The sequence below is a fragment of the Aquarana catesbeiana genome, linkage group LG04, assembly GCF_042186555.1.
Source record: "Aquarana catesbeiana isolate 2022-GZ linkage group LG04, ASM4218655v1, whole genome shotgun sequence".
Lineage (NCBI taxonomy): Eukaryota > Metazoa > Chordata > Amphibia > Anura > Ranidae > Aquarana > Aquarana catesbeiana.
In genome coordinates this window covers 46,195,174-46,216,435 of record NC_133327.1, presented here as the reverse complement: position 1 = coordinate 46,216,435, position 21,262 = coordinate 46,195,174, and the positions used below count along the sequence as shown (strand labels likewise).

The window sequence follows — 21,262 nt, the reverse complement described above, 5'->3', positions numbered from 1 at the left end:
GGCTTCAAAGTGAACAAACATAAGCACATGTCCACACTAAGTATTTCTCCATCGCTAAACAATGAACAAACTATTTAAAAGCATCAAAGTTGGAATGGAACGGTCCCTATTATATTATAATTAGAGCAATCGAGTTCTCCCGAGATCTCGCACAAGTCTCGCGTTACTAAAGGAACCAATGAATGACAGACCATCAGATTGCGTTTTTATATAGGTTACTTTTGCAAAATTGATTTACCATTACATTTTCGATATGTTCAAGTTTTCAAAATGCTAGCAAAAGTTCAAAACTCCCACGGCACACTTGTAAACCTCACGCGGCACAGAGTTTGAGAACCGCTGAACTAAAAATAAAGTTTTGCCTTTAGTTATACATTAATCCTAAAGTCTGAAGAAAAACAGACAGTTGAATCCATCTCCTGGATCTTCCTTCTGGCCTCCATTCATTATAAAAGATAGTGAAGACATGGAGGTCAGAAGAAGGAACCAATGAACTCTGACAATCCCAAACTATTGGGTTTCGCTTCTAACTTCAAGAGAAGATTTCTAAAGATCGGATCAGTGTTCTGGTAGCTGCAGCAGCAGGTAAATACACTTTCCACATATGGCAAGCTTTCAAAAGTGAACAGGGACAGGGTTCACTTTAAATTGCTTTTTATTGGTCTCTGGAAAGTTGACTTTTTATGTCATCACCAGTCATGGCAATCAATAGGAATCCACTGCTTACAGAAATGAATTCCTATTAACAACCAGAGGACACAGACACCTGGAGTACTCCAACCTCCCACAACTCAGACTGAAGGACTATCCAAGAGATTGAAGCCTCCAAGGAGGACAAACACCTGACTTGAGGCCGAAATACCACTTGTGGTTAGAGTGACCCTTCAGCTAAAGTCTGGAAAGTAATCGGGAGTACCAACCACCAGACTCACCTGTCTCCGGAAAGCCCGGTCTCTTTCTCCTTCTCTTTCTCTGCTGGGGTCTCTGGTGCATGTGACTGAACTGTAGTAGGAAAAAAAAAAAAAAAAAGTGTTACAATTAACAAGCAACGTTAAAGTGGTTGTAAAGTCAGAAAGTTTTTGTAACCTTACTGTATTTTTAGGTAAAATAAAACCACCTGCATGCAGCTCCTCCCCAGCCCCCCCCCCCCTCTAAATATTTACCAGAGCCCGATCCAGCAATGTGCAAGAGAGCTGGGGTTCTCTCCCTCCTCATTGGCTTAGTTACAGCAGTGAGAGCCATTGGCTGAGCACCGCTCTGTTTTATGGACACAGCGGGGCTCAGGAGCGAGTACGCATGAGTGCCCCCCATAACATGCGGCTCACTATGTGGGCACTCAGCGAGGGATCCAAGAAGAGGATCGGGGCGGCTCTGTGCAAAACCAGTTTGTTATTTTAATACAAATTAAAAAAAAAAAAAAAAAACAAAAAAAAAAAAAAAGGTGAGATTTTACAATCACTTTAAATCAAAATTAAACAGTACTAACCATCAGGGGTCTCCTCTTCTGTATCACTGAAGTCATAGGGGTCATGTGTCTCTCCCTCAGCAGGGCTGGCTTTTCTGAAATACAAAATAAAGCAGATAAAGCACAAGTAATCCATTTGCTTTTGACACACAACCAGAAACTTGTGTTTGAACATGAAGGTCCAATGCATTAGAAGCAAAAAGGATTAGGGCATGGCAGACTCAGGCTAAATATTGTAGGCAAAGGTTTGTAACTTTGCTAGGCCAGTCATGCGATTCAGTTACCGCCCTGTACTGCCAAGATGCTCCACTATGCCCTACTTCAGCTGTGGCCCTTACTTAACCACAAGGCTGATCAGCACACAAGACACAAAAGTTTAGAGTTTCGAGAATGACACAAATATTAATTTTCACAAAGTCTGCTGCCTCCATTTTTATGATGACGTTTGCATATACTCCAGAATGTTCTGAAGAGTGATCAGATGAATTGCAATTGCAAAGTCCCCCTTTGCCATGAAAATAACTTAATCCCATAAAATAACATTTCCACTGCATTTGTGAAGAAGGCTTCAGGGCGCCCAAGAAAGTCCAGCAAGTGCCAGGACCGTCTCCTACAGTTAACTGAGCTGCCGGAATGGGGCACCACCAGTGAATGACAGCAGTCAGGTGTGAAGGGCATCTGCACACGCCATGAGGAGAAGACTTTTGGAGGATGGCATGGTGTCAAGAAGGGCAGCAAAGCCACTTCCCTCCAGGAAAAACAGAGATAGACTGATATTCTGGAAAAGGTACAGGGATTGGACTGCTAAGGACTGGGCTAAAGCAATTTTCTCTGATGAATCCCCTTGGGGGCATGCAGAAAAAAACTTTGCTCTGAAAAGAAAAGGTGAGCACTACCATCAGTCCTGTGTTATGCCAACAGTAAAGCATCCTGAGACCATTCATGTGTGGGGTTGATTCTCAGCCAAGGGAGTGGGCTCACTCACAATTTTGCCTAAGAACACAGCCATTAATAAAGAATGGTACAAAAACATCCTCCGAGAGCAACTTCTCCCAACCATCCAAGAACAGTTTGGCGAGGAACAATGCCATTCATAGCATGATGGAGCACCTTGCTATAAGGCAAAAGTGATAAGTGGCTCGGGGAACAAAACTTTGAAATTTTGGGTCCATGGCCAGGAAACTCCCCAGACCTTAATTCCATTGAGAACTTGGGGTCAATCCTCAGGAAGCGAATGAACAAAAAAAAAAAAACCCCACAAATTCTGACAAACTGCAAGCATTGATTATGCAAGACTCCAAAGACATGCTGGTAGGTTAATTGGATCATGTTTAAATTGTCCCTAGTATGTATGAATGTTAGTTAGGGACCTTAGATTGTAAGCTCCTTGAGGGTAGGGACTGATGTGAATGTACAATGTATATGTAAAGCTCTGCGCAAAATTGACGGCGCTATACAAGTAACTGAAATAAATAAATAGGCTGCCATCAGTCAGGATGTGGCCCAGAAGTTGATTGACAGTATGCCAGGGAGAATTGCAGAGGTCTTGAAAAAGAAGGGTCAACACTGCAAATATTGACTCTTTGCATAAACTTAAATTTTCAATAAAAGTCTTTGGCGCTTACGAAATGCTTATAATTATACTTCAGTATACCATAGTAACATCTGACAAAAAGGATCTAAAAGCACTGAAGCAGCAGACTTTGTGAAAATTAACATTTGTGCCATTCTCAAAACTTCTGGCCTCGGCTGTAATACTGTACTTAGCTGTCCACCTACAATGTCACTTTGAGGAACAAGGTATATACAAGCACTCACTACAGATGGTAGAAGGTTACTGACCTTTTCTTCTTGGTCTTCCTTTCGGTCTGCACCTCTTCTTCCTCAGTATCCGAACCCTCATCTTTCTTCTTCCGCTTCTTCTCCTTCTCCAGAACCTAAAATGAGACGGCAAGGTTAAGCTACCAACATCATTGTAATCCTAGTGACTGTTCACCTCCCACCCTAGAATATACCTAAACATCTCGAAGTAACCCATGTTCTACGAGTTTCACTAGTGTGGATTTTATAGAAATGTTTGCAAAAGAACATTAACATTTTGATGCATGCCTTATTTTTGATGATTGCATCACAAATAGATTGCTCATCGAACAGCTTACCTGTATTTCAGAAGTTGTATTGGGCAACTTTGCTCAGTAAATTATGGCTATAAGACGTTTCATAGGTGTCAGAATACATTTCACTTGTTAGCAATGTTTGTCACTTTGTATCAATGAAATGCTTCACATTTGTATTACGCCATTTTCAGACTTGGGCAAAACACTTTTTCAATTTTGATACAGTACAGGAAGGTTATAACTCCTGACAGTTTTGTTGCCACCTGTGTCCCAATGGGGAGATTTACCTCCACTTCCTGTTCCATAGCCAAAAACAGGAAGAGGAAATCCCTCCAAATGAAAGAAATCTATTGCGTCCCCCTAGGTCCCCCCCCCCTAGGAAAATTTCCCATCATAGCTTTCTGCTTTTTTTTTTTTCACTCTTGCAATGATCACGGTAAAAACAGTACAAAGAGGGAGAGTCTCTAAACGGGAGCATAGACATCAATAAAACTATAGTAGGTGTTCTCATCCATCGCCACTCTATTCAAAACTGGAAAAAAAAAAAAAAAAAAAGTTTTGTCTTGAGTTATACTAATACTTATGTTGTTCTGTATACGTTAGTAAAATCTATTCAGATCTGTTATTTGGCCTGAGGAAGAGCACGAGGTCCAAAAGTGAAGTTTATGTTTTGGACTTAAAGTGGAACTCCACCTAAAAGGGAAGTTCCACTTTAAGGTCTCCACCCTGACTCCCCCCCTTCAAGAATGGCACTTTTGGGGAGGGGCGAGGGGCAGAGTGGGTACCTGCTCCCACTGCTTAGTCGATCAGAGCAAAAGTTCTCCTCTCCCTACCCCCCCCCCCCCCCCCCCGGGACATATTACAGGTTCCAGAAGACTGCGGCACCATTCACCATACACAGCCCAACTTGCACATGCGCAGTGGGCACCCGGTTGTGAAGTGGCAAGCCGTGAGGGAGGTGCTTTGGCTGCTTAAAGACATGGACCTGCGTGTTTCTGCTTCTGTACTTGCAGAATGATTTACATAGGCAGACTGTCATTCTGCCGGAGTACCAATCGGTGGGTCCCGATGGACATCGGGACCGTGGGACCCGTTGATAGGCTCCTGTGTGGGGGGGGGGGGCGGAAATTGCCTGCGCTCGAAAACCCAGAGGCGCAGAAACACATGAAAATAAATTATATATATATATATATATATATATATATATATATATATATATATATACACACACACACACACACACACACACACGTGATGATGCGCAGTGCGGCCGCCCTGTATCATTAAATCTGCTATAGGGTGGTCAGGAAGAGGTTAAATAAAAATGACTGACTGGTTGCCTTTAAAGCGGTGTTCCGCCAAAAAAAAAAAAAAAAAGGGGGGGGGGGGCAAAGCCAGCAGCTACACATACTGCAGCTGCTGGCTTTTAACAAGGACACTTACCTGTCCTGGAGTCCAGCGACGTCAGCATCAAAGCTGATGTTTCCATCCGCTGTCGGGTGCTGCCATTGCGGGTAAGGGTACCTGGCAGTGTATTCTTACGGCTTCACTACGGGAACCCTACTGCACATGCACGAGGCCCCGCTCCCCTCTCCTACTGGCCCGACAGGTATCCTGCCGCGCGCACCCCGAAAGGTGCCAATTGTGGCACCGGATGGCGGAAAGGAAACAAATGAGCGGAAGTTCCACTTTTGGGTGTAACTCCGCTTTAAGCACACTATACCCCATCAAGCAGAAAGCATAGCTTCCTGAAAATGCATAGGAGCACCTCATCAGCACACTAGAGTAAAAGAACCCAAACACTCAGTATGCTGAAATTCACAACTGAGTGCTGACAGCTGCTGCACAACACACAGTGGCAGAGCATAAGAATTTCACCACCTTCCATCTCCACATTGAAAAGAATTCTGGGATGCTTTCCAGAACACAATGGTGGCTAGTTTCTTTTCAGGCTCTCTTTCTGGAGCTAGATTCACGAATGAATGCATTTTTTATAAAGTGCATTGCACTACATGTTGACACGCTTGCTTACATGCACTGACATGCATTAGTGCAGGGGTCTTCAAACTATGGCCTTCCAGTTGTTCAGAACTACAATTCCCATCATGCCTAGTCAGGTCTGAGTTTTACAATGCCTCATGGGATGTGTAGTTTCGCAACAGCTGGAGGGCTGTAGTTTGAGGACCCCTGCGATTAGTGTGTGTGTAGACATTTTATGACACTTCTGTGTATTAATGCATAACTATGAATTCAGCTGTAATGGAGCTGAGTGTGCTTCAACCTTTTGTTTATGGCCATGCTAAGGAAAATTGCCATTACGTCCCGTTTTGGTGACAACAGGAGTAGTTTCTGTTCCCCAGAGTTCAGCAATAGGAATAATACGGTGGACAATTGTGCATGCATTGAAGAGATACTGCTTTTTTTTTTTTGCCCTGTCAACTACTTCACTAGAAGGATTGACAAACTCCCTTTACTGCAGTTGATAAAATCTTTTAAAAAAGAGATTAGATTAGAGCTGCACGATTCTGGCTGAAACGAGAATCGCGATTTTTTGCTTAGAATAAAGATCACGATTCTCGCGGAGTAACATCTTTCACATTATACAAAAAAATAGGGCACACTTTACCATTTACATTTTTTCTTTTTTTTTAATCCATTAAAGTGTATTTTTTACAAAAAAAATTGCGTTTAAAAAGACAGCTGCGCAAATACCGTGTGACAAAATATTGCAACAGCCATTTTATTCTCTAGGTGATGGTGAACCTTGGCACCCCAGATGTTTTGGAACCACATTTCCCATGATGCTCGTGCACTGTGCAATGTAGTTGAGCATCATGAGAAAGGTTGTTCCAAAACATCTGGGGTGCCAAGGGTCACAATCACTGCTCTAGGGCAGGTGTAGGCAACCGCGGCCCTCCAAGCTGTGGTGAAACTACAAATCCCATCATTCCTCTGCCTCTAGGAGTCATGTCTGTGATTGTCAGGGTCTTGCAATGTCTCATGAGACTTGGTTTCAAAACAGTTGGAGGGCCGAGGATGCCTACCCCTGCTCTAGGGTCTCTCCTAAAAAATTATATATATTGTTCTGGGGTTCCAAGTAAATTTCTAGCAAAAAATACATATTTTAACTTGTCAGAAAAAGGTTTAGTCTTTAGGGCTTGATGTACACGGGACATTTTAAAACCTCGCCTGAACGATTTAACTTGACAGATAGTAGTAAGTTTAAAAATGTCCGTTTTGACACGTTCACATGGATCGTTTAAAAATAATAAATTTGAAAAACGCCTGTAAACGAAACGCGGCTAAACGAGTTACTGAGTTTACAAGCTGTTACAGGTATTTGGCAATTCAAATGCCTCTGAACACCCATTCTGAACACTTTGTTTTCCAAAAAATGCTTCTAAACTCAACGGCCTAAAAACGACCCTGTGTACATGTACTGATAAGATAACAGAGGAGAGTTTAGGGGCAGCTGAAAAAAAAAAAAAAAAAACACCAACTGCTCCTAAACATCCATTTTCCAGCAGCCGTGTACTGTACATGAGTGGTTAAACTGACCTCATTTACAGACCAACGTTCATCCCTTTGATCTAAAAGAACTAAATGATACTTTGTTTATAGTTATCTCCCAGCTAATAATGTTGTGATAAACTTGGCAGACTGCCTGTTTTTTGTTTTGACAGCTATCAGAAGAGAACTCTCTGCACTGAATCAGGGAAATGCTGTATTAGGATCGTGAGGGTGGTTTAATAGAGATCACAATGTAACGATTAATCGCTCTGGGTTAGATGGGGGAAAAAAAAAAAAGCTGAAAGTAAAGAAATTCACTCTCAGAAGTTGAACTCCGCAATGGCAGCCTACATGTATGTCACAACAGGTGCACTTTAACGTATTCAGCACCCTCACCTTTTTAAAATAGGCATACTGGACAAGCTCCACGGCAGCTTCCGCATCCTGCAGCTGTACGGTCTTGCTCATCCTCACTTTGGCATGAGCTGTGGACAGACGGATCAGAGTCTCCAGACTACGCGCTGTTACGGGAGATGTCTGGGAGCAATAAGCAGAATGGTTAGTTTGCACTTGTCACACTACCAGTAGAACAGACCCGCAGCTAGAATACGCTCATTGCAAGGCAAATGCTTTCAAACAAGCAGCGATAATACTGGAACTCACCCGGGCCACATCAGTGCTCATCTGATCCTGGCTCCTTAGACGGGAATACTCTTCGGCTATGTAATTGGCAGCCTCTGATGTGAGCAGGGGTTTGAAAAGCTTTGCCACATGGATGTATTTCCGCATGAATTCCTTGCTAACAGTCTTCTCTCTGCATGGGACAAAATCAACATTAGGACTTTAAGAGAAATTACGGGTAGCTAAACTTTACTTGCCTCCCCTCACCTGTGCCAGCATCCAACCCCAGCCTTTGCTGGTTCTTTGGCCATATTCATTAACTGGGCCACAACGACAACTCCCATGTAAGTGCATGGGTTAAAGTCTGTTAAGATACACTGAGCTGTGCATGCACAGTTAAGTATACTTACAAAAGATTGCAAACAGCCAGGCAAGTTTGTTTCTTTGCTTAAGAGACACAGCAGGTCTTATGAAATGCTGCAGTTTTAAGATTCCCCCAAAACCCAGCTTCATATCCTTCAAGTGGTTATAAAGGTAAAAGGTTTTTTACCTTAATGCAGTCTCTGCATTAGACCCCTTTCACACTGGGGCGGTTTGCAGGCGGTATTGCGCTAAAAATACCGCCTGCAAACCGCCCCTAAACAGCCTCCGCTGTTTGTTCAGTGCGAAAGCCCGAGGGTGCGCAGGCAGGACGGTGAAAAAAGTCCTGCAAACCGTTTTTTTGGAGCGGTGTAATTCACTGCTCCTGCTCATTGAAATCAATGGGACGCCGCGGCTATAGCCGCGCTGTACGAGGGATTTTAACCCTTTTTTTGGCCGCCAGCGGGGGTTAAAAACCGCACCGCTAGCGGCCGAATACCGCTGCAAGAACGACGGTACAGCAGCGCTAAAAATAGCGCTGTTGTACCACCGACGCCCCCACCGCCCCAGTGTGAAAGGGGCCTTAACGTGAACTTTTTTTTTTTTTTATTAAATAGTAGCTCCCCCTCAGAACCTCTTAAGTACTCACCCATTTCCGATCTTGATCCAGCGCTGGGTACACCTGCAGCAGCTCTTCTCACTTCGCCCCATTCTCACAGGCTTAGCTGAGAGCAGCAGGAGCCACTGGCTCCTGCTGCTGTGAAAAAACTGAGCAGGGAAAAGCCAGGCTGTGTGTCTGAATAGACACAGATAGGCTCAGGAATAAGCATGCACGAGTGCTCCCATAGCAAGCAGCTTAAAATGGGGGCACTCCACGTGGGTGGAGCCAGGAGCTCTGGCAGGGGGACCCCTAAATAGGAGGATCTGGGCTGCTCTGTGCAAAACCAATGCACAGAGCAGGTAAGTATAACATGTTTTTTATTTAAATAATAAAAAAAAAAAAAAAAAAAAAAGTTTAAAGCTTTACAATCACTTTATTGTAGTGACAATAGAAATTAAATTGTGACTGGTTTTAGTGTTTTCAACATCAAAATATACCTGAAATTACAAAAAAGGCCAAAATCGTTTTTCCAGTTTTGTGCAAGCACCAGCAATTTCGTGCTGGCAGTATGACTCCTGACATGTTATTGGTATTAAAGTGGACCTGATTTAACTGCAGTATTGTCCTAAAGTGCAAGCTACAACTAAATCAGTTCTCAGCAGTCTAAAGAGCTGGTGGAGGGTTTACAATTGGTGGCAGATTAAGATGGCTGGGTTGTTTAAAAGAAACTTCAGCGCGCGCACTTTAACCTTGCCTATCCCACTGACCGTGCCTCAGGTCACTGGTAGAGCTATGCTAGCTGGAGTCAACAGCATCTGACACTGTCCCCATATTTATGTTACACCCAACAGATGGAACCACAGCAGGCAGCTGAGGATCAAGCGCCTGACACACCCGGAAACATGCGACAGTGGGACAGGGAAGGTTTGCAACAGTTTCTTTACAGTGATAGTTCACACCTTTACCACAAAAAAAACTTTCTATGCAGATAAGGGGGGCATCTAGATAAACTGTGCAGCTGCGACTGAAATTAAATACTTCCAGGACGTTGCCAAGTGAGGCCTAGTCGTGATGACCTCACTTAGCAACGTCCTGCTCACCTCCACCATCACAAGAGTAAGCTCTTTCCCTGATTCAGTTAAGATTAGCTGATATATAAAGCCTGTGTAAAAACAAACTGTACAACTCTGATTTATACATACACAGGGTGCCGTGAAGAGGCTTTGCAGCTTATGCATGCATTTGCAAATGTGTGCCAACTAAACCCCTGTTTTTAACGCAGACTGTAGGACATGTTAATTTGGTCAGTTGGCAGACTGGTTGGCGAGTTGAGCTATGGAATGTTCTGTTTTTGTCTTTCAACTCGGACTTAAGACTAATACCTTTTGCTATAGGTGTAGGCCTTTTACATTCCTTATGAATCCTGACTGGAATAATCCGAAGGACGTTGCTAAATGAGGCCTAGTCATCACTGTTCACCTCCATCACAGGAGCGAGCTCTTTCCCGGATTCAAACCCCCCCTCACATTTCCCTTCTTCCCCCCCGATGCAGTAGCTCTGAGCTCAGCATTTGAGAGCTCACCTTGTTGATGGTGGAGGTGAGCAGTGACGACTAGGCCTCACTTAGCAAAGTCCTGGGAGTAATCCAGTCAGGTTTTCATAAAGTATGTAAATGGCCTACATCTTATGAATCCTGACTGGAATACTCCCAGGACTTTGCTAAATGAGGCCTAGTCGTCAGCGCTCACCTCCACCATCAACAAAGAGAGCTCTCAAATGCTGAGCTCAGAGTTACTGCATCGGGGGGAGGAAAAGAGTATGTGAGGGGGTTTGTATCAGGAGAGCTCACTCTTGTGATGGTGGAGGTGAGCAGTGATGACTAGGCCTCACTTAGCAACGTCCTTCGGATTATTCCAGTCAGGATTCATAAGGAATGTAAAAGGCCTACACCTATAGCAAAAGGTATTTGTCTTAAGTCAGAGTTGTACAGTTTGTGTTTTTACACAGGCTTTATATATCAGCTAATCTGCTAAACAATATTCCAGGCCTCAGAAGCCAACTTGATTTGTTCAAGCCTGTCAAAAATCTAAGTATAAGACAAAGCACTGGACAGGAAGCGTTCTTCAGTGAAAAAGCACCTATTAAAACCATCAGTAAACTCAGACAAGGAAAAAAAAAAGTTTCAAATCTTCCAGATAAACCGACCAACCACTACATGAGCCTACTGGCCTGCGAGTCCATGAACTGCATAGAGTACCAACAGAGGTCAGAGAATAGGAAAGGCCACACGCTAGCCTTATAAGTTGATCTGCCCAAAACTTCAGCTGCTAAAATCTCAGCTCTATTAATCGTGTTTATGTGCAGTTGTACTGAAATGTGCACGTTTAGGTCTCGCATTCAGTTTGAAAAAGGACAAGGTTTATTTTAGGACCTTTTTTATTTTAGGCCTTCAAAAAAAAAAAAAAACAAAAAAAAACAACCTAAGAGAGAACACTTACCTCCTTTTCTTGGTTCCATGCAGAAGGTGGTCGTGTTTCTCGTACACTTGCAGTTCTTGCTGCTCCTCATGGGTAACATTGGGGTCTTCAGTGGCCAGAATATCAACAGAGCTGCCCAGCGGCATGGCTAGAGTGTGACAGATTTCAGATTAACATTTAGGTACAGAACCTTACATAATACAATCAATATCCCTGTCTTACAGGTGAGGTCAGACACCATTCAGAGCTATTTTGGAGCACCAGACAGATGGGACTGAAATCAGGGTTTTTATACACACCGTAAAATTTTTTTGTCTGGAGGTCATTGAACAACACAGCCAGGTCATTAGAACGAGACCTTAGTGTTTGAATAATGATTGCAACATCACGTTCCAGGTCCAAAGCACACTTGGCTTGTAGGAGCAAGTCATCCAGATAGCCCACATTTGAAATCTCTTTAAGTTCTTGTTAATAATGGAGCCGAGTGCTTTGTGAGTGCTGAGTGACCGTGGCGCCACGCGTAGGGACGGGATAGGCATCCAAGACGGATATATCCAAACAAGCTTGCCGCTCGTAGGAGATAAGTTTTGTGTGTTTTTTTCCTCGTAAGTGAAGCGAGTACCCTCACCATTGTTTTAATATAAACCAACCTCTGATTAAAATACTACACTATTTGGCCCCTTCTTTCCTTTAATCTCCCTCCACTGAGACACAAAGACCCACTAACAGCTCCATCCAGTCCAGGAATCTAAGTGAGAGGCAGTTAGGAGTACAAGGGAGAAGCAGCCATTACCAGCAACTTTATGCGGTTACCTCTTTACCACAAGGTAAGAGGCCACTTCACACCACTGTGTGTCCTGTGCACGAAGAGGAGATCCCCCCATGCTATCAGCACTTTATTGCACATTTTCTGATTAGCCACATTAAGAGGATTTAATCGCATTGGACTACATTCCCAGTCCCATTATATATTTTGCACATGTTTGCCTTTGTTTGAATTTTCACAAGTTCTACACTGGACTTATTTTGGTTATATGTTTATTATAAACTGCATTTGCGATTTTTGCACATATTGATCGCATGTTGCACATTTAATTTATTAATTGCTGTTTTGTTTTTTGCCTACTTGCACGGTCCATTGAGGTTTTTAGTGATTGTATATTGATTTTAGTGTTTCCAGTAAGATACTTATCACATCTGGCCTTAAGTCTTTATTGAATGATTTTCTTGCACTTTGCTAATACCACCGAATATTGTAAAATTTCCATTCGGTGCACCTCTATTCGCCAACACAAGTTACATGGGGGAACCCTACAAACTTCAGGTCTTTAGGAGCCACTAGAGACCTGAGGGAATAATGCCCCCCTTACATATAGCTATAAACGTTCACTCATGTCAATTACTTATCTGAAAGGCAGAAATTACTCGCCGTTTAAGACACCCCTAAGAAACCCCTGGAGGAAACCTAGTTGAGAAAGGCTGACTCTATTACTATAGATTTTGATCTTCCAGTATTACCAAGGCCGGTGTACCGACATATTCGGCGACCCCTTAGCAGTTTGCTACGGAAGTGACGTTCTGTCGCCGCCATCTTGCTACACCCCACACTCGTCCACAGCAAGGATACACCAAGAAGGGAGAAGCGGACATGTTGTTACACCCACTGGAGTTTTGCATTTTACATGTGTTTATAACGGTAAAGTCAGTTTCTATAGTGAAATACAGGACTTAGAACTCCATCTGACGGGTTAGATGTTGAACTTTAAAAGCAGCGAACTTCTGTCAGATTATCAAAACCTGAGAGATGAGCAGGGTTGCCACTGCTTTTAAAATTCAAGATAGTAGTCAGATGGAGTTGTTACTGTATTTGACTAAATAAACACACTTTACTGTTATAAATATATATATTATAATAACATAATAAAAATAATAGGTTATAAAAATGCAAAACTCCGGTGGGTGTAACATGTCCGCTTTCCCCCTTCTTAGTGTATCCCTACTGTGGAGTGCAGCAAGATGGCGGCGACGGAACGTCACTTCGGTAGCAAACTGCGATGGGTCGCCGAATATGTCGTTACACCTGCAGGAAAACAGGCCGTCTGTAAAAAGGTAGACATTCATTATCTAATCAGACACCCACTCGAACAGCTTTGTTCCAGGTCAGTGAGAAAGCAAACAGGCTTGAAGCCTGCACCATAAATCAGCAGTAACCCATGTCTTATCCAGTTTTTTTTTTTTTAACAGATAATAGTTTATTCAAATGATGCACATGAAGACATAAGAACACTACTATACTGCACAAACTACAGGGATAGGACATGCAAGATCAGGAAGCCAGGCAGTCAGGGTTAGGACACGGGGGGGGGTGGGGGGGGGGTGGGGGGGGGGGGGAGCACAGTAACAAGGAGTATTCATTCTACAATTCCACAGGAGCATGGGCATCAATCCAAGTGGACCATACTTTGTCAAATTTATGGGGACAATTTTTACTTACATAGGTTAATTTATACAGTGGCAAAATCGCGTTAACCACAGAAATCCAGGTCACCCGCGTGGGCGGAGTAGACAGTTTCCATCCAAGAAGGATCTCTCTCCGTGCATAATAATAATATAGAACAAAAGTAACTTCATATGCTTAGAGGCCACAACATCATCCATGATAGCCAGAAGCAGCATGCGCAGATCAGGCTGGAGAGACCAGTCTCCCAGGTCGTTCAGAGCCTCCAGGACTGATTCCCAGTAAGGGCGGATATCCGGGCACTGCCATACCATATGGTAAAAGGTTCCATTAGAGGAGAGACAACGGGTGCAGGTAGGACTAGCCTGTGGATAGATCACTGCTAATCTTTGAGGGGTATAGTAAACTCTGTGGAGGAATTTCAACTGAATGAAGTGGTCTGTTTTATCCAGCCTTAATTCACCAACCAGGGTTTGTTAATCATTTATACAATAAAAAAAAAAAAAAAAATAAACAATGAAACTCACCATCGCCATCCTGTTCTCCTGCACCCCTGTAGCGGTGCATGCGCAGCACATGATCAGAGATTTCCCGGTCCTGTTCTGGGTCCATCTGATCCAGCATGATGAACAGCAGATCGAAACGTGACAACAAGGAGTCTTGGAGGCCAATGTTTTCCATAGGAGTTTTGTACTGGTCATACTGAAAAACAAAAAAAAAAAAAAAAAAAGAGGAACATTAAAATAAGATCAAACCATTGTTTGCTCTACAAGCCCTACTCCACCTAAAATCCATTTCACTTTTGACATAGCGATTGGTACACCTAATCATACACCATCTCTCAAGGGCTCAGAAGCAACCAATGTTCCAAGTGTTAAATTCACCTTTGTTGTAACTTCATAAAAAATCCAAGAAGCCCCAGTACATTATAAAATGATTGTGCAATAAAGAGAAATTCCTCAAAAAATGTATACCTTTAGACCAGTGGTTCTCAACCTCAGTCCTCAAGTACCCCCATGTTTTGGGAACTTCTCTTAGATAAAATAGCTCTTATCAATACCATGTCACTGCTATTGATTTAAAGCAGCTGTGCAAAGTAAAGGAAAATCTGCAGTATAGAAAGTAGACTGTAAATGACTGGGAAAAGCCAGCGTGATGGGCAAAGTTACAGCACAGGTCACCTTATTTTGTACACACAGCACTTTAGAATGATAGAATCACTCACCCTTCCATAGACTGGATTGGCTGCAGCCAACACACTGCAGCGGGCGTTCAGTCTGGCATGAATACCGGCTTTGGCGATGGTGACACGACCTTGCTCCATGACCTCATGGATGGCTGTGCGGTCCATGTCAGACATTTTGTCAAACTCATCAATGCAGACCACACCGCGGTCAGCCAGCACCATGGCACCAGCCTCCAGTCTTCTCTCTCCTAGAAAAAGAATATTCCGTCAAAATGATATACCATTTGTAGAAAACCCAAAATGAGCAAGCAGACTAAGATTTTCTGTGTAACCAACTTGGACCAAGAATGCAAATCACAACACCTGGTAATCTAGTGACTGATCAGTTTAAAAGCCATACAACTTGCATTGCCAGAAGTAAATATAAATACTGGGATTTATCACATGACAGGTAACCTTGAGAGTAGAAATGGTCAGGTTCTACAAAGAACGGAAGCGTAGAGCTCCTTTTTAGTACTTTGAAGAGACCTGTTGCCAGACCACTCATTTCAGCAATTTTCCCATCAGACTACATGTGCATTTTACATATTTTATCCTGTTATTTACCTGTACAAAGCCTCCCTTGTGTGCACATGCAAAAGCCCAAAGATGGCTGCTGGGCACCACCATCTTGGATGTGACGTCAGAGCTGTAACTCCACAGTATTCCCTACTACTCCCTCCTGAAGCTACATAAAAAGGTTACATAGGAAGGTGAAGGGAGCTGCGCAATAGAAATGACTTCTGGAGTTGTCACATTTTCTAACAACCACTTGCCCTTTGGACCCTCAGGACCAGGTAATTTTTTGCTATTTAGCACAGCACTACTTTAACTGGCAATTGCACGGTCAAGCAATACTGTATCCAAATTACATTTTTATATCTTTTTTTTTTTCCACACAGAGCTATCAGGGGTATTTAATTATCACTTGGTATACATTGGATTTTTTTTTTTTTTTTTTTTTACACTAGTAAGGGTAGCAATCAGCAACTCGTAGTGGGAATGTGATAGTGTGGGTAGTGCGATAGTGTGGCTAGCACAGGGGGATCATGTGACCGTACAGCTGCAGTGTCAGCAAAGCCATTTCCCCTGTTCATTTCTAGCAAACACTTACACTTTCTTTATTGGCAGCATATCTGCATGGTGTACATGTAAAGTCACTTTAGTGACTTTACAAACACTTTAAGTGTGGTTTCTCTCCAGTGCTTCGTTCCTCTTATTAGCAAGAGTCACTTCTGAGAAGTTTTTTGACACGAGCTAAAATTTGTGTCAGGGAAGGATATAAGCACAGGGCTTGTTCACAGTACAGCCCTGCATGTTCTATCCTTCCTCTGCCTATGTGGAGGGAGGGGGTGTGTCCCTTTCCTCCAATCAGCTCTCACACAGTAACTGCCGCCTCTTCTCGGTGCTGCAGACAGATGAAGATTAACATGATTTGCGCTTTTAATAGGGTGTAGATGGGAATATTGCAGATAAACAAGTACAACTTATGTAGGATGATTTCTTTTAGCTCTATGTATCATCTGAGGCCAGTCACTTCACTGGGTATATGTGAGGGTTTACATCCACTTTAACCCTTATGCCTCATGCACACTGGATGTTAAAAAAAATAATGTTATAAAAAACGTCAGTAGCTTTCAAGTGAGTTTTTCAGCTTTTTTGCAATAGCGGTTTTTAGTGTTTTTTTTGTGGAAGAAAAACCATTTTATTTTCAATGGATCAAAAACGTTAAACGCTGGTGAGCGACGTTTTTGAGCGTTTATCAACGTTCATCAGCATTAGAGTGTTTTTACAGCTGAAAAAGCGTCTCTCAGAACCAACTAGTTTTGGGTTTTTTTACTGCTCAAAAACGCCACTGCCCAAAACTGCTGATAACAGCCTATGTGTGTGTGCATGGACACATAGGATAACATGATGAGAGCTTAATGATTGTAAAAAAAAAAAAAAAAAAAAAAAAAAAAAAAAAGATGTCTACAGCCAAAAACAGCTGCAGTAAAAACCATCAAAAAACGTCCAGTGTGCATGAGGCCTAACTCTTGGCTATCTTCATGTATACATATTTACACACAGCTGGCGGGTACAGGCTTCTAAGAGTCATCTGAGCCTCCTATGCCGAACTTACCAGTCTCTTGATCAGTTGTGACAGCAGCAGTCAAACCCACCCCAGAGGAGCCTCGGCCTGTGGTCGTGATGGCACGGGGTGCCGTAGAAAGCACATATCGTAGAAGCTGAGACTTGGCTACAGAGGGATCACCTAGGAAAACAAAAAATGATTTTACATATATACTGCACATATGATTCAAATAAAAAAAAAAAAAAAAAAAAATGAATGTGCGATTATCAGTACCATCATTACTGAATGCTTGAGAGGTTCTAATGAATTTCTACTTTAATTACAAATAGCAAATAAACACTGTTTGGCCCTATGCTACAAGAGAGAAGGAACAGGAAATCTGGTTATGGGAAACCAACTCTCCTTACAATGCAGTTAGTGGGGTACACGTTTGCTGGAATTCCTAGTGTGAAGGACCTAGTTTGTAAGCTCAATACCTGCCCCCCACCAAAACTTGCTAGTCAAGGTGTAGGTTAATCTGTATACTGCATATCAACCCTAAAGAACATGAAAAATGCAAACAACAAACCTATTAGCAGAACGTTGATATCTCCTCTGATACGAGTTCCATTATCTAGCACCTTCTCCACACCACCGAGCAGCATGCAGAGGATGGCCTTCTTAATGTAGTGGTGCCCGTGTATGCTCGGAGCAAGAGACCTGGACAGTTGCTCAAACACATCCTGCAGAGAGAAGGCACAAGATTATAAAATGTAACAAGACCAATCATTTGCATGGCTTGTTAAGAGTCATATAGCCATTTTATAATAATCCTAAAATTAATTCATCAAGATCACCAGCCTAACTGAATATAAAAATGACCAACTCGTTGTTGCCTTTTAGCTAGAATTTTACAAATTTGTACAGCAACCTGCAGAGCAAGAGCTACACAAAACACACCTCCTGTGTGAGTTTCCATGCATATTTCTGAACATTATGGGGTATACACTGTGGCGGGGCAGTTTACTAAAACTGGTGTGTGCAAAACCTGGTGCAGCTCTGCATGGTAGCCAATCGGGTTCAGCTTGTTCAGTTAAGCTGACAATAAAACCTGGAATTATAGGTTTTTTTTTTGTACATCGTAAAATATTGTTGAAACCATTTTTAAATTACTTCAATACCGGGCACTTCCCCCCCTTCCTGCCCAGGCCAATTTTCAGCGCTGTCACTTTTTAAATGACAATTGAGCGGTCATGCTACACTGTACCCAAACATTATCATTTTGTTCCCACAAACACAGCTTTCTTTTGGTGACATTTGATGACTTTTTTTTGCTAAATAAAAAAAAGCCCGAAAATTTTGAAAATAAAACGTTATAAATTTTTGTAAATAAGTAAGTTTTCTCCTTCAAAGACGGGCGCTGATGAGGCAGCACTCATAGGTGGAACCAATGGGCACTGGTAGGCGGCACTGATGGCACTAGCAGGCATTGCTGATGGGCACTGATTGGCATCTGTCTGGGCACTGTCATCCCTGGTGGCCACCCATTGTGGGCCAGTGCAGGCATCCTCAGGGGGTTTGCGCCGATAATCAGCGCAGACCACCGCGTCAGGAGAGCAGCCAATTGGCTCTCCTCTCATTGCGTCTGTCAAGATGCGAGTGAGGAAAAGCCAATTAACGGCTTTTACCTTTTTACACTAATCAGCCGTGATTGGACACAGCTGATCACGTGATAAAGAGCCTCCGGCAGAGGCTCTTTACAGAGATCAGCATTGCAGTGTTTCAGACTGATGCCGCACCGCACGCCCCCACGTGAGTGCGCTGGCTGTTATCCGGAAAGACGTCAGGATAACTGAACCACCGCCCAGCCATCATTCTGCTATAGGCTGGGAAGCGGTTAATCATGTTTTGTACACATAATAAAACTTTTTGCATTTCAACTATTTAAGAGTCATGCCATTAAAGTCGATTTTCTCTACACATCTACTTAATAAAACCTGGAAGTTTTAGCAAATCAACCCCTATGAGTTGCTCTTGAACGCAGGCTTTAGAAAAGGACAGGTCACTGTCAAACCGATTTCATAAATAGCAGGTGCTATTGTTAAACCATGGCAGCCAGGATGTCAACTTGACCAATACAAGGGGCTCTCCTCCCCACTTTTTAAACATCATAAAAATAGCATTGGGGTACTGTTGACATCCAGGTGGGTAGAAATGAGTTTAACTGGATATCCAAAGACATGCAACCAATGGACAACCGGATCAGACTTTTCCCTCCCTAAAGCTCAAGATGGAATGCTTTAACCACTTCCTGCCAACCTGGCACATATATGTGGCCTCTCGGCAGGTGGGCTTTAATGCACAGCGGCAGCATATATGCACTGCTAGGCAAATATTTTACTGTGCTGAGCGCTCGCTCCCAGCACAGCAACGAGAGGGTCCTGGAAAGCTCCCGATGCATACCAGAGATTAGGAGCTTTACAATCATGACAGCTGAGACTGGCGAACAGCGGTCACATGATCGGAATGCCACCCCTGCCCCCCACCCCCCCCCCCCGGCATTTACATCCTGTTAAAGGGCTGGGTGGCTTTATTCAGTTTACATGAAATTAAATGACAGCTTCCACAGTTCTGTTCTCTAGGACTAACAAAAAGGGGTACCAATGTCTGACTAAGCCTATATTGATGTTCAAAATCACATGTACTAAAGATAACTACTCAGTTTCCACAGAACATACCATATGAAGCAATGTTACAAAGCTATGTTTTTACAAGTACCTTAGAGTGAGTTTTACTGAACTTCTTGATTTTAGCCAAGTCATCTGCTGAAAAGACCGGCGACACTTCCTTACTCATCTGAGCCACATTGCAAGCAATCAAAATTGTTCTACGAAGAAAAAAAAAACAGACAATTAAAAACAGAAACGTGTATCCACAAAAATCACCACTACTTCATTTAAACAATGAGAGTGTTTAGCACTTCCTCCTGGCAGCACTAGGGTCATCGGTTCGAAACCAAACCACGGCGCTACCTGCATGGGTATTATCCCATGCTCCAAAGACATGCTGGTAGGTTAATTGGCTCCCATCTAAACTGACCCTAGTATGTGTATGAATGTGAATTAGTGACCTTAGATTGTAAGCTTGGCGACAGCAGGGACTGATGTGAATGTACTATGAATGTGCAAAGTGCTGCAAAAATTGACAGCGCTATACAAGTACCTGTAATAAAAATAATCCTGCAAAGCACAAGAATTCAACATATCAAACCCAAAAAGGAAACTAAAGCATAAAGACATTCCATTACCTAAAAGAGCCGGAAGTGTAGCCATTTTGTTTGGAAGGCAGACAGCGATAGGTTCCAATAATCTGCACCCGGTCCCCAGGCTTCACCTTGTCGACAAGGTCATCATCTAAAATAATGTCCACAGATCGTGGCAACTGACCAGCGGGGGCCTTTTCTGGCATCTCCTGGATGGTGATTGTTTGATGATCTTTGTACAGGGAGAGCCCAAACTCGGTCTCCAGCGGGTTGTTTTCCTCATCCTGCAATCAAAAGCAGCAAGACATCAGAAAACTACTGCACTTAAAAAAACAAAAACACGTTTATATAGGTCTCCAGATGCCTGCTATATATGCCATTATGCTGATCTGCTTCACAAGCTAGGAGCCTCCTTTAGTAAACAAACGATAGAAATCAGGCTTTGAATACATGTAATACATTTCACTAGCCAGGGGAGCACAGGGGATTTTTGGTTCAAATCCCAACAATGCCGCCTACCCTGTGCAGAGGAAAAAAGGCGAGGAAGAGGATTACCGGCCAGATCATCAGAGCGCCAAGGAACATCACTCTAACAGCTTTCATTTCAATTGCTGCGTTCCCCGCACTTACTGTCACATATATCAAAGTCCCCGGGCTAGGGGACGGGGCTGTATGTCACACGTCTCGGGATATGACGGGTGTTCTGTCTTTCAAAGTACCTGGGCCAGGAGGCGGGGCTGTATGTGACAGTGAGTGCAGGGAACGCGGCAATTGAAATGAAAGCTGCTACAGCGATGTTCTGCGCTCTGATGATCTGACTGGCTCGCTCTTCCTCTGGGCGATCTCTCGGGGGAGAGCTCCCATTCAACCCTGCCTGCCGGCGATGCTCGCCCCCCTACTCCCAGGCAGCCACTCGCCAGCCCTCATTTTCCTCTTGCAAAATTTAAGGTGTGTGTATCTTTATCCCACACATGAATTAGGGCCCTTAGACTGCAAGCTCCTTGAGAGTAGGAAATAATGTAAGTGTACAGTACATAAATCCCTGCACAATGCTGTCGGCACTATATAAATGATTGTAACAGACACAGCCAGGCTTCAGTTCTTGACAACTTA

General features: G+C 43.2%; 1 protein-coding gene across 1 annotated transcript in view; it reads right to left on the bottom strand.

Annotated features, from left to right (window-relative positions):
- Positions 1–21,262, bottom strand: part of MCM3 (minichromosome maintenance complex component 3) — a 32,346-nt gene that overhangs the window by 2,503 nt on the left and 8,581 nt on the right. Inside the window, exons 5-16 of the mRNA XM_073625161.1 lie at positions 20,195–20,433; positions 19,666–19,774; positions 17,477–17,630; positions 16,957–17,088; positions 14,835–15,043; positions 14,137–14,311; positions 11,173–11,299; positions 7,756–7,906; positions 7,489–7,629; positions 3,308–3,402; positions 1,487–1,560; positions 933–1,002 (exon numbers count right to left, since the gene is read on the bottom strand). Of these exons, the coding sequence (XP_073481262.1) occupies positions 933–1,002; positions 1,487–1,560; positions 3,308–3,402; positions 7,489–7,629; positions 7,756–7,906; positions 11,173–11,299; positions 14,137–14,311; positions 14,835–15,043; positions 16,957–17,088; positions 17,477–17,630; positions 19,666–19,774; positions 20,195–20,433 (1,676 nt within the window). The remainder of the gene's footprint in view (positions 1–932; positions 1,003–1,486; positions 1,561–3,307; positions 3,403–7,488; positions 7,630–7,755; positions 7,907–11,172; positions 11,300–14,136; positions 14,312–14,834; positions 15,044–16,956; positions 17,089–17,476; positions 17,631–19,665; positions 19,775–20,194; positions 20,434–21,262) is intronic.